Source organism: Salvelinus fontinalis, chromosome 25 (assembly GCF_029448725.1).
Source record: "Salvelinus fontinalis isolate EN_2023a chromosome 25, ASM2944872v1, whole genome shotgun sequence".
Classification (NCBI taxonomy): Eukaryota; Metazoa; Chordata; class Actinopteri; order Salmoniformes; family Salmonidae; genus Salvelinus; species Salvelinus fontinalis.
This window is the reverse complement of record NC_074689.1, coordinates 30694142-30707475: the sequence shown is the minus strand read 5'-3', so window position 1 is coordinate 30707475 and position 13334 is coordinate 30694142. Positions and strand designations below refer to the sequence as shown.

At 43.4% G+C, this 13334-nt stretch overlaps 1 protein-coding gene across 1 annotated transcript in view; it reads left to right on the top strand.

Annotated features, from left to right (window-relative positions):
• Positions 1–13334, top strand: part of prkdc (protein kinase, DNA-activated, catalytic subunit) — a 45747-nt gene that overhangs the window by 15771 nt on the left and 16642 nt on the right. Inside the window, exons 31-56 of the mRNA XM_055881850.1 lie at positions 190–420; positions 595–821; positions 1176–1384; positions 1609–1741; positions 1947–2105; positions 2429–2632; positions 2828–3016; positions 3142–3246; positions 3606–3773; positions 4353–4480; positions 4574–4781; positions 5158–5339; positions 5536–5704; positions 6336–6401; positions 6500–6563; positions 6691–6839; positions 7159–7299; positions 7613–7732; positions 7902–8045; positions 10788–10939; positions 11071–11205; positions 11671–11782; positions 11884–12011; positions 12524–12673; positions 12827–13000; positions 13190–13288. Coding sequence (XP_055737825.1) covers positions 190–420; positions 595–821; positions 1176–1384; positions 1609–1741; positions 1947–2105; positions 2429–2632; positions 2828–3016; positions 3142–3246; positions 3606–3773; positions 4353–4480; positions 4574–4781; positions 5158–5339; positions 5536–5704; positions 6336–6401; positions 6500–6563; positions 6691–6839; positions 7159–7299; positions 7613–7732; positions 7902–8045; positions 10788–10939; positions 11071–11205; positions 11671–11782; positions 11884–12011; positions 12524–12673; positions 12827–13000; positions 13190–13288 — 3946 coding nt within the window. The remainder of the gene's footprint in view (positions 1–189; positions 421–594; positions 822–1175; positions 1385–1608; positions 1742–1946; positions 2106–2428; positions 2633–2827; positions 3017–3141; positions 3247–3605; positions 3774–4352; positions 4481–4573; positions 4782–5157; positions 5340–5535; positions 5705–6335; positions 6402–6499; positions 6564–6690; positions 6840–7158; positions 7300–7612; positions 7733–7901; positions 8046–10787; positions 10940–11070; positions 11206–11670; positions 11783–11883; positions 12012–12523; positions 12674–12826; positions 13001–13189; positions 13289–13334) is intronic.

Sequence of the window (13334 nt, the reverse complement as noted above, 5' to 3'; positions counted from 1 at the left end):
TTTTCCACTGTGACCCCGTCTGACGATACCCCCGGACAGGGCCAACCAGGCAGGATATAACCCCACCCACTTTGCCAAAGCACAGCACCCACACGACTAGAGGGATATCAACAGACCACCAACTTACTACCCCGAGACAAGGCTTAGTATAGCCCACAACGATCTTAATGAGACTTTTCTTGTCTGTAGGAGAGAGGTCTCCGTCCCAATGGCTGCAGGAGCTGTTGCAGCAGCATGGTGTGGGCTTCCTCATCTCCAGGCTGGAGGGTGGAGGGCTGCTCTCCCAGCCCACCCTCAGGCACCTGGCAGGCCCCTTCACTGTCAGGGCCGCGCTGCAGTGGATGGACCTGCTGCTGGCCGCCCTCGACTGCTACAACACATTCATTGGCCTACACATCATCAAGCCCCAGCAGATACTAGGTGAGTAAACTCACTGGTGAGCCACACTCGTATGATGAGGGACCTTGCCTGAGACATGAGGACTCGCTTTTAGCTCAGAGGGCTAACAAAGTAGCGTGACGCACAGGAGACCTGTATGGTCTCCAATATGGTCACACTTGCATTTCGGTCACAAGTTTTTCTCTTTATTTGAAGGCTCTGATGAGAAATCCAGCTTTTTGAATGCCTTGGGGTTCTTCCTTGCTGAACTGGCCACCAAGGAGCTGGAGGCAGCAGAGGGCTGTTTCAGAGCAGGCCAGAGAATCTCCCTTTTCAGTCCCAGAGAGAGAGACCAGTACAACTACAGCAAGTGCACCATCATCGTACGACTCATGGAGTTTGCCACGGTGGTACTGGTCAAATGCCAACAGGACTTTTGGAAGGTGAAGGCTTACTTAATGTATATTCTTGGCTTTGTAGACATTTATGGGCACCTCGTTTCTGTGCTAGTGTCCAACAAGACAAAACTCTCAGTACTTCCTGGAAAATGTATGTACATAACCTCTGAATCGCTGACAATTCCCCCATGCAATCACAAGCTGCATGTATTTTTGGGGGAGGATAAAGTGTCAGAAAAGTGTCAAATGTATCCCTTTATCATTTGAATGCCCACTGTCTCGCTGTATTATTGATGAAGTATGGTATCATGGGTCTTCGTTTGCTGCTTTCTGGAAACGTGCAAGATTGTTTACTTGTAGAAATAAACGGGTAAATACCTGTTTTAACCCTGTCCCTAGCTACTGGAGAAGGATCTGTTTGACTCTGCCTTTTTGGAGCTGGTGGCTCTGACTGCCTGTGAGCCCTCGTCTATCGGCTTCAACATGGCTGACCTGGAGGTGATGAAGCGCCTGCCAGAGGTGTGTGTTCCCCTGCTGAAGGCCCTGCTGGTCTCACCCTACAGAGAGGATCTGGAAGACAGCCTCAGGAAGAGGATATCCCAGCAAAGGTCTGTATGGTGTTGATTAGTCCTCTGTTAAGGTTAAGATCAGTTCAGTCCCGAACCAACCACTAGACCTTTGTCGTTTCTAAGTAGCACCTTTAAACATGTTAGGTAGACAACTATGGTCTTTATAGGAGTTCTATCATTCATTTTCATCAGGTAATCATCAGAGCACAGAGTAAGTCATAGTGTAGGAATGATGATTAATAATGGGTTTGTGTTGTCTTCAGTGTGGAGGACTTGTGTAGCGTGGACCTTTACCATCCAGACACTCGTACCAGCCATGCCAATATGGAGATGCTTCTCTCTGCCTGCAAACAGATTCACAAAGCAGGCTTCCTCAGCTCCCTTCTGCACAGCCAGGTACTCTTTCTTTTTCTCTTTCTTTCTTTCTCTCCTTACCCCTGTCTTACTGATCTACCTGATGCTGCTGAAACATTTAGGCCCAGCTTTACTAAGGCCAGAGTTCCATTGTTGTCTTGTAGTGCACAAATAGTAAATGTTACACACCATCCCTCTTGTTGAAATCTCTTAAATATGTGGTTGTTCTCTCTGCTGTGTGTTAAAGGATCTCAGTTACTCACAGTCCCTGGGATCCAAACTCCTCCTGGCGGTATACAAAGGCATCGCCCCCGGAGAGGAGAGGAAGGCCCTCCCTTCCATGGACGTGAGCAGCAGGAGGCTAGCCGACGGACTGGTGCAGCTGGCCTTCTCCCTGGGTGGACAGGTTGGAAACACCTAGCCTAATCCAGTCTTTCCCCTAGATTGTTTTGCAGGCGGGGTGCTAAGGCCAACAGAGCAACATCCATGCCCTCTGGCAGTTTTCTGCTTACATGGCAGACTTCTGTTTCTTTTTAATCTTTTTGTAAACAAACAATGTATAACTTCCAAATATGTTTAAAACTTTAATCTCGTAGATAGTCAATGATTGTATTCATAGCTTCAGCTATGAATTTGAGAGTGGTCACAGATTGCGGCTTGACTCAAGTACTTCATCAAACTCCGTCTCTGCTGGGCTTACCTGTTTGTGTTCTGTCGTCATTCTGGCAGAGTGAGCAGCTGGTAGAGCTGCTTTTGAACACCATCATGCTGTCTGTGCCTCTGGCGGGCAGCCGCAAACAGAACTTCCTCAGCTTCTCTCATGGAGAGTACTTCTACAGCCTCTTCCAGATGACGCTCAATGCAGAGCTGCTCAGCAACCTGGATACCACCGTAACACTGCTCATGAAAGCCGCCACCCAAAATCCTAGCATGGTGAGAAGTAGTGGTCTCATCTAATAAATGATTTAGAATCAAACCTTTGTTCAAATGCCAGGGATTGGGTTGAAAGCAAAATACACATTTCCATGACCTACCAAGAAAATGGACAAAGTATATCTCTCTCTAAGCAAGATGACCAAAAAGTGTTGTAGAATACATTTGTACATTTCTTTGGTGTCCTTGCAACAGGTTAGCGTGCTGCTGAACGGCATGCTGGACCACAGTTTCCGGGAGCGCTCGATGAGGAAGAGCCAGGGCAGTCGGCTGGTGGAGCGGGTACTGCAGAGGTGGGAGCTGCTGAGGCCATGGTGGGGCAACAACGCCTCCACGTCAGAAAGTAAAACCGCCACCCTCACATTGCTCTCCAAGGTTCTACAGGTGCAGCATAGCCAGATATATAGGCTTCTTTTCATCTTTTTAAACATGTTTTCATTGTATTTTTGGACCCTGGTTTTAGCTTGATATGAGTTTATCTAACTATATGTATATCTAATTCTGTGCAGATTGATTCGTCTGTGTGCTCCAATGCTGGCCACCAAGCATTCCAACTGGTGTTCTCCACGTTCACTACTCTCATCGTTGACATGGCCCTGCCGTTGAATCTCAAGGTAAAGCATTAAGGTCGTTTTAATCAATTTATTCTTCCTGATTTTGTTTCTTGGTATCTCAATTTTTTTTAACATTTTTTTTAAGCCCTATTTTACAAGGTGTGTTCACTGAAAATCGAGTTGCTGGGGATGGGAGAAGGGTCATTTGGTAGCTGTGGATAATTAACTGACTGTGGTAGCATGGATGGCCAGGTTGGGAACATAAGCCACACTACAATACTAAGTCCTTAATCTTGTCAACAAGTGCTATGGGATTGACTCATAGTCATAGAAAACTGTCTTACCTTTAGTCAAGGGAAGAGGAAAAATGTTAATCACTGTTTTGAGTGAACTATCCCTTTAACCCCACCACTCTTCAGAGCCAGGCACTGATCATGCTGCCATTCTTCACCACCCTGCCGGAGGAGCCCCTGGCCCAGCTGCAGACGTCCCTGGAGGCCCTGGTGGCATCCCACTTCCCGATGCAGTCAGACGAGTTCCCCCGCGGCTCCCTGCACCGCAACAACTACATGGACTGTCTTCGAAAGGTAAGGTCAACCAGACCTGGGTTCAAAAATAGTATTTAGGGTATTTCAATTACTTTCAAAGACATTTGGAAGTAAGTATTTCAATATTATTTATTTGAAAATACAAGTAGTTGAATATTGGAATGTATTTGTAAATACACTTGGAAAGTATTTGAAAATACTCAAATGCATTTAACCTAGGTATTTATAAATAGTATTTAACATAAGTATTAAAAATACTTTCAAATACTTCCAATAGAAGTAGTTGATTCGGGACACATTATTTGAACATACTCACTACACAGAAAAATAATAATTTAAAAAACAAATACTCAAATACACCTGTATTTGAGCTCTGATCTGCCATCAACTTGAATGGTTAAGTCCTAAGTCCCTCCAACATTGTTCTTACACCAGTCCACATTAAATCCATAAGGGGGTGGAGTAGTGGAAACTTCGCTAGACCAGTAGTGTTTTAATGGCTCAGTTGGTGGGCGCATAGTTCTTGCAACATCCGGGTTCTGGGTTTGATTCCCGCCACATATTTAATGATATCTTGAATTATTATTGTACATTATCATGAATGTCACTCCTTTTCAGTTTTTGGATGCCCTAGAACTCTCTCAAAGTCCTCTTCTGCTGAAATTAATGGCCGGAGTTCTGTGCCGCGATACAAAGCACATTATGGAGGAATTGTTCCAAACGTGTTTCCAAAGAATTGCTAGAGGGTGAGTGAGGCACTTATTTCCCCCACCGTGTTTAGATCAGTGTTGGTTTCTCCAAGTGTAAGGTGGATTGAAAACTGTTTTGTGTGTGAGCAGGTCCAGTGGTGAGCGAATGGTGCAGCTGCTATGCGCCGTGTACAAGACCATCCAGCAGGGTGACGTGCCTGTCCCCTCCATGCTCCAAGCCATGCTGGAGAGAGTGCTGCTACCATTAGCCTCTTACTGCAGCCCAAAAGCCCTGGCTGAATTCTTCAGCGCTAATGTCTCTGACATCATGGCGGCGCTGCTTGCTCGCTTTACCAAGGTCTGTTGGTGGCTTTCTTGTTATCTGTATTTAATATTCTGCAGTGTTTTGCCGTGGTGGAACATTAATGACAAGTGCAGAGAGCTTTGGCTTTTGTGGAATCTACAAGGCTCATTGCTTTAATCTGTTATATGGTGGGACATGTGCTTTACTGAAAAAGTCTGAAAACATTTTTAAATAACAGAGAACTTAGTGTTTTGGTGTAGATCTGCTGTCACGTTTAAGGCTTGAAATGTTATTTGACTTAGCCTAATTAGAAAATGTATTTTGTTTTTGCAGATAAACTTAATCCTAACTGAGCTTTTTCTGAAGTTCTCATAGAGTTGAAAAACATTTTAACCAGTTTTAAAAAATGTTTCTGACTTTTTTTTTTCAGTCCAACGAAGCGGCTTATGAGGCCCAGTTGATTAAGAAGAATGGCTGTTACAAACTGATGGAGTTGCTCTACTCTCATCTGCCTAAAGAGGAGGTTTACTCCAAAGACTCCCAGATCAACCAGGCCTACTGTGGAACCACAGTCAAAACAGAGGGCAACGAGCTTTCAAAGACTCTCATCAAGTAAGTCCATCGATAAGTTGTATCTTTTTAAAGGTGCCATCCATAAAATGTTCCAATATAGCCACCCATTAAATATATATTCACCCCTAACTTGTCAAGGGGTAAAAAAATAAATAAAAATGGTACTCAATGAATTTCTCCAGTCGTCTAGTTTAATCTGTTTGTGTTGCTAAATCCAGTTGTAATTTCCCTTTAGGTCATGCTTTGAAGCCTTCACGGAGAACATGACGGGAGAAACTCAGCTCTTGGAGATCAGGAGGCAGTACCATTGTGCTGGGTATAACTGTGCCATCGCAGTCATCAGCTGTAGCTTCAACGAGACCAAGTTCTACCAAGGCTTCCTCTTCACAGAGAAACCTGAGAAGGTGATACAAAGTCGCCTGGTCCCAGATCTGTTTGTGCTCTATAGCCAACTCCTATTGTCATGCCATAAAAAAGGGTTAATTCAACCAAACTGCCTTGCAGATTTTATCCAGTTGTATATTTAAGCAGTAAGGCCCGAGGGTGTGTGGTTTATGGCCAATAAACCACAGCTAAGGGCTGTTTGTCAGCACAACGCATCGCAGAATGCCTGGACACAGCCCTTAGCCGTGGTATATTGGCCATATATCATAAACCCACAAGGTACCTTGTTGCTGTTATAAACTGGTTACCAATGTAATTAGAGCAGTAAAAATAAATGTTTTGTCATACCCGTGGTATACGGTCTGATATACCACAGATATAATCAGCCTTCAGGGCTCGAACCACACAGTTTATAATACAAGTTATACCATGGCATTGTTGAATACTAGTTTCTGATTGGCTTGAAGGGCATTCTAGAGTGTGCATTATAATATATACACTCAGTTTATAAAAACCTATAAACTATGTACTTTTTTCCTGTGGTGAAATAAAATTGCTAAATGGTATGGGTATAGAAGTACCAGGCTCATCTCACATGATCAATTCTACAATACAAATCAATAATGCATGTTCTTCTGTTCTTTCCCCCAGAATCAATTCATATTCGAGAATCTCATTGATACCCAAAGGACGTACAGATTCCCTATTGAAATCGAGGTATATTGTTTTGTTTTTTTCCCACTGATGAGATAACATCAGTGAGTAATCGGAGTGATGTCGGTAATCTGAGCATAGCCTTCTCATTCTCCCTATAGGTTCCTATGGAGAGGAAGAAGAAATACGTTATGATTCGGAAAGAAGTGAGCGAGGAGAACGGAGGTAGGATGAATCTGCATCTCCACCTGAAATTCAGTTGAGGTTCCTTAGTATACTTCACGTTAGATTGTTGGAAGTAACAGTTGTCTCCATATCTAACCTTTCTATCCGTGTTGTCTCTGCCCATCAGAGGAGCCAGTATACCTCTCCTCTCAGTCCTACATGGCTGACAGCAGTCTGAGTGAGGAGATGAGTCAGTTTGACTTCTCAACTGGAGTCCAGAGCTTCTCCTACAATTCCCAGAATCCTGCGGGGCAAAGTCGCACAGTCAGGAAGAGGGTCAGTCCGACCGCTGTCTCTCTCCATGCACCAGGGTTGCTTTTACATGGGTTAGGGTTAGAGTGTATCCATGGGAGAGACTCTTGTCCCATCCCCAAACAGGCCCCTTACCTTTATTATACACATTGCATAAGTACATATACAATATTTAAGATATCCTAAAGATATACTGAGTCAATACTTAGTAGAAGCACCTTTTAGCAGAAGGAACAGCTGTGTGTCTCTTTGGATATAAATATACACAAAGAGCCTACAATCTCATTTGCACTGTTGTATCTTTTTATTGGGATATGTTTGACTGTTTTTGGAATTACCTTAGGAGCGAGCAGAGACCATTTCGGCTCAGGAGGAGACGGTGGACCTGGAGATGGATGAACTGAACCAACACGAGTGCATGGCGGCCATGACGTCTCTGGTGGGCCACATGCAGAGGAACAACATCACTCCTAGAGTTGAACAGGTCTGCTCCATTCTACTGTTCCATTCCACACTGACCACTTAGCCCCTGAACCCCAGGAACTATTGTAGATCTGAGAGGTTTTGATAGATATAAGCATTATTATGGCTTAATCTTAATCCCTCTGGTCAGCTTTTTGCAATATCGGTTCCACATATCCAGCCCTCATCAGATCTACAGGGAGTAGGGAGTAGGGGCTAGGGGTGGATTTGGAATTCTGCACAAGTTTGTCTACTGCAGTTGGAGAAAGGTTGATAGTACATTTTTGGGATTGGGACCCATTCCAACATGTTGTCTTGTCTTCTGTGTGATCTAGGGAGGTGTACCCAGTGAACTCCCTCCCTGGATGAAGTTCTTGCAAGGAAAGTTGGCAAATCCAGCCACAACGCTAAATATCCGACTTTTCATCGCAAAGCTGATAATCAACACAGAGGAGGTGAGGCCACCCATCCTCTAACAATATCTGCCAACAATATATTTTCTCCCCGAGTTTACCCTTCATCGATTATGTATTTCCCATTTGTATTTCAAATCAAAATTGGCAGGTGTGGTTCCAACATACTGTTCCTGATATTTCTGATGGTCTTGACTCTGTTGTTCTGCAGGTGTTCCGTCCATACGCCAGGCTGTGGCTGGGGCCGCTCCTACAGCTGGTGGTCTCTGGGAACAACGGGGGTGAAGGGATCCACTTCATGGTGGTGGACATAGTGGTCACAGTGCTCTCCTGGATTGGCCTGGTCACCCCCAAGGTTCTTTCCCATGTCTTCTTTTCACCCCTTTTCTCATTGAGCTACACTATATATACAAACGTATGTGGACACCCCTTCAAATTATTCTGCTACAGTTGCAAATGATTCTGCTACAGTTGCAAAACAAAGTATGTAAACTCTTTGGAATTACCTGGATTTCAGCATAAATTGGTCATCAAATTTGATCTGATCTTCATCTAAGTCACAACAATAGACAAACACAGTTTGCTTAAACTATTAACACACAAACAATTATACATTTTCATGTCTTTATTGAACACACAGTGTAAACATTCACAGTGCAGGGTGGAAAAATTATGTGAAACCTTGGATTTAATAACTGGTTGACCCTCCTTTGGCAGCAATAACCTCAACCAAATGTTTTCTGTCATTTTGGGTCTTTACAAAACTGTAATTTTGTCATCTTTACAAAACTGTTTCAGTTTAGCAATATTTCTTCTGTTGAAGCCATTCTGTTGTTGATTTACTTCTGCGTTTTGGGTCATTGTCCTGTTGCATCACCCAACCTCTGAGCTTCAATTGGCGGACAGATAGCGTAACATTCTCTTGCAAAATGTCAACAAACTTGGGGATTCATTTTTCCGTTGATGATAGCCAGCTGTTCAGGCAGGCCCTGAGGCAGCAAAGCAGCCCCAAACCATGATGCTCCCTCCACCATACTTTACGGTTGGGATAAGGTTTTGATGTTGGTGTGCTGTGCCTTTTTTTCTCCACACAGAGTGTTGTGTGTTCCTTCCAAACAACTCAACTGTAGTTTCATCTGTCCACAGAATATTTTGCCAGTAGCGCTGTGGAACATCCAGGTGCACTTTTACAAACTTCAGATGTGCAGAAATTGTTTTTTTGGACAGCAGTGGTTTCTTCCATGGTGTCCTATGAACACCATTCTTGTTTAGTGTTTTACGTATCGTAGACTCGTCAACAGAGATGTTAGCATGTTCCAGAGATTTCTGTAAGTCTTTAGCTGACACTCTAGGATTCTTTTTAACCTCATTGAGCATTCTGTGCTGTGCTCTTGCAGTCATCTTTGCAGGACGGCCACTCCTAGGGAGAGTAGCAACAGTGCTGAACTTTCTCCATTTATAGACAATTTGTCTTACCGTGGATGATGAACATCAAGGCTTTAAGAGATACTTTTGTAACACTTTCCAGCTTTATGCAAGTCAACAATTCTTAGGTCTTCTGAGATCTCTTTTGTTCGAGGCATGGTTCACATCAGGCAATGCTTCTTGTGAATAGCAAACTCACATTTTGTGAGTGTCTTTTATAGGGCCAGGCAGCTTTAACCAACAACTCCAATCTCATCTCAGCATGTGTTTACTGTGAACACTGAGGCTGTACCAGCTTTAAGTTACAGTTTTAACAGTGGCCAAGTAGGCTATTTTTTTATGTTTGATCATAATGTAGGCCCACCAGAGTGGCCTACAATAAAAAAAACAATGGAGAAAATGCATCCCATAACATTTTAACATGGAAATAGCTAGTTTGTCTACAGTAGCAGCCAATGTGTGGTGTTCAATGTAGGCCTACATTCCATGAGACTTTTGACAAAAAACATACAGTACAGGGCTTAACCTGTTTATCCACTTGCCCTTCAGACAAGGAAAATGTTGTTGTGTTTTGATGCTAGAAACCACTTTACAAAAAATAATGCATTATTACAGAGAATCAGACAAATTATCCTACCTTCTGCCTATTGGGTACTTAGCTTATTCAAGCCTGTCTCAAAATACAACACTGCCTCTTTAAGACAAAAAAACCTCTACCTGACTCTCATTTTAAAGAGAAATGTACACGTTTTGTGCTCTTGTAAGAAGCAATCACTCCCCTATTGCTGACTACACATTATCTATAACTAGGCTATTAACTCACTGGCTACATGCAGCTCTTGCTTTGAGCTCAAAACAAGCACATCTACTCATGACCACAGCTGTAAACAGAGTCCAGTTCAAAGTAAATGGCACAGATTCATATGGCAATGGTCTATTTGCATATAGGCATTCTGCAGCTCTGATTGGTTATGCCGCACCGGTCTGTGTAGAGTACGGGCTGAGTCGTGCACAATAGAATCCTACTTTGACGCGTTCTACCAACAACAAAATCTCTTGCATAATTTGTTTTGTTTCGGTATGTTGTATTGAAAGTGGCTAATATGGTGTTGATTCGATCACAATTGCCACAGTAAAGGGAAACGTTGATAGTGTTAACTAACAGGGAAAACTCTAGAAAGTTGAGTGAAGTTCAATCTCGTGCTTCTCTACGTGGGCTGATATTTCTTCTGAGCTCTGTGCGGTGTTCCCAGCGCGGCAGTCTTGGGCTACTGCACGCCCGTGCTAAGCTTAGAGGAAACATTGACCTCAACCCCATCGAACACCTTTGGGATGAATTGGAATGCGAGCCAGGCCTAATCGCCCAACATCAGTACCCCGACCTCAGTAATATTCTTGTGGCTGAATGGAAGCAAGTCCCCGCAGCAATGTTCCAACATCTAGTGGAAAGCGTTCCAAGAAGAGTGGAGGCTGTTATAGCAGCAAAATATGGACCAACTCCATATTAATGCCCATGATATTGGAATGAGATGTTCGATGAGCAGTTGTCCACATTCTTTTGGTCATGTAGTGTACTTCCAATACAGCATTGTTTCTCCTACTATGATTTTGCACACACCCCCCCCCCATAGCGGAAATGTTGCAATACAGTCCTTTTTTTTTTGTATCCCAGGGCAACACCAGAGATGAAGTCCTGGCCAATCGTCTGCTGGAGTTCCTGATGAGGAACAGCTTCCACCCCAAGAGACCCGTCTTCAGACACAACCTGGAGATCATTCGCACTGTGGTGGAGTGCTGGAAGGACTGTCTGGACGTGCCCTACAAGTGAGAATGACCATAGTACAAGCATTTTATTTCCTTTCCCACTGATTTCCCCAAGCTTTTGAAAACCTTCTCAAAAAAGTGAACTATCCTTTTAATATCAACATGTGTCCTCTTTCTTCTTTGTTGCTCAGCCTGATCTACGAGCGTTTCTGTGGCACAGACCCAAACAGTAAAGATAACTCAGTAGGACTCCAGCTGCTGGGCATCGTTCTGGCCAACAGCCTCCCTGCCTACGATGCCAGGAAGTGTGATATCGAGTACGACAGGTAAATGGGCAACCTGTGTGTCTGTCTGTCGAGAAAGTAAACGAATGCATCAGCTGATTAGATTGATTATGATGATGAGCATGATTGTGGTTAGGATGATGATGAAGATTATGATGATGATGATTGTGGTGATGATGATTGTGGTTATGATGAGCATGATTATGATGAAGAAGATTATTATGATTGTGGTGATGATGATGATGATGATGATGATTGTGGTTATGATGATGAGCATGATTGTGGTTATGATGAAGAAGATTATGATGGTGATGATGATTGTTGTTATGATGGTGATGATGATGAAGATGACTAGTAGTATTATGGCATTATTTACCTGACTATTGTTGACCTTATTTTACGTGGTAAATGTGATTGAGAACCCATTCCTCAATTGTGAGTGTTGTATTGAATGAGGGTACTGAGTGTTTCAGTGAATAAGGCCTTACTATGTGAAATGTGTTGCAGGTATATCCAGTCCCTGACCAACAACCTGGCCTTCACCAGATATAAGGAGGTCTACTCTGCAGCCGCTGAGATCATCGGTCTTATCTTGAAGAACATGACTGAAAAGGACAGTGTATGTAAACTTGTCCTCTTGATAATCCTAAACCCAAATGATGGACTTTATTTACTTTTTATTTGAACATGATTCAACATGTTTTTTTTTCTTTCTTTCAGCAACCTGATGCATCGCTGCTCAGTCTCACTGTAAATAAATTAACAGATCTGAAGAAAAAAGACCTGGATGACAAATTCATTATCTGCTTGAGCAAAGTTTCCAAACACTTTCCTCCCTTTATGGACCGGTAAGAGTAGTGTTTTTATCTTGTAACTTCCTGAAACACCATGATCTAGTAAGCTAGTTCAGCCCAAGTCCATCAGTGGGTTAGGTGCTAAAACTGAAGTAAAATAATTTAGCCAATTCACTGGGTACAAAATTAACTGGGCTAAAAGTGAAGCTGCACTCCTTTACTGTCCTACATTTCCAACTTACTTTGATAATGCTCCTTTTGTTAGGAAATGGCAAAGATTACAAATATTTGTAGATAAACATCGGGTCACCTCGATTAGAATGGATTCTGGAGGAAGACTTCCTGGCTGGTTTGCTCTAATCAAATCTGGGCAATTTACCCAGTTATTTTGATACACAAAGCTACTTTCTAAATACACAAAGCAGCTTTATGAGAGTTTGTAAACATTTCGCTGTACTGTTTACACCTGTTGTATCCTGTTCACGTGACAAATAAAGTTGATTTTGATTTGACTTACAATAATGTGTGTTTGTGTGTGTGTGCGCACACTTGTGTGTCTATATTAGGTTTGTCAACGTAGTGTCCTACCTGCTGCCGAAGCTGCACGGCATGTTGAAGACCCACTGTCTGGAGTGTATTTTCAGCCGGGCCGACGTCATCCCAGACATCTACCTGCTGCTGAAGACCAAGGGATTCACCCAGATCATGGCCCACAGGTTTGCCCCCTACACATACACACATGAGGCCTGGACTAAAAAGCATGGTCAATTGGAGAATCTCCAGTGTAATTGCTTTTTAGTCCAGAATCAGCCTTAATGTCACACATAAACTCCGGTAGAAACCACATTACGTTGTTGCTGTTCTCCTAGGGATGAGGTGAGACAGAGAGTGTGTCTGGACATCATCCACAAGATCCTGGCCAAGCTGAAGCCAGCGGAGCTCCAGGAGGTCTTGGGAGCCGTCACAGCATTTATCTCCCACCCCTCGCCGGCCTGCAGAGAGAGGATGTACGACATCCTCATGTGGATTCAGGATAACTACAGGTTGGTGCAGTGCTCATTTTAGGACAGCCTCACCGCATTGAATCAATCACCATGCCTCACCCTCACACAACAACGGTTTAGTTCCTATTTGGGCCCCACCACTATGCCCCTATAATTGCTCTAATGTTGATGCTCGGGAAATTACGGATGGAATGATTGTGAAAGGCTAACGAAGTCATTTGTTTTCAGTGATGTAGAGAGTCAGTCTGACAGTGTTTCGGTGGAAGTGTTCAACGAGGCAAAGGAAACCCTGCTTCAGGGACTTACCGATAGAAACCAAGGGCTGCAGTAAGTACTTATCTTACATGTGGCATAAAAGTAATTTCTCACAAAG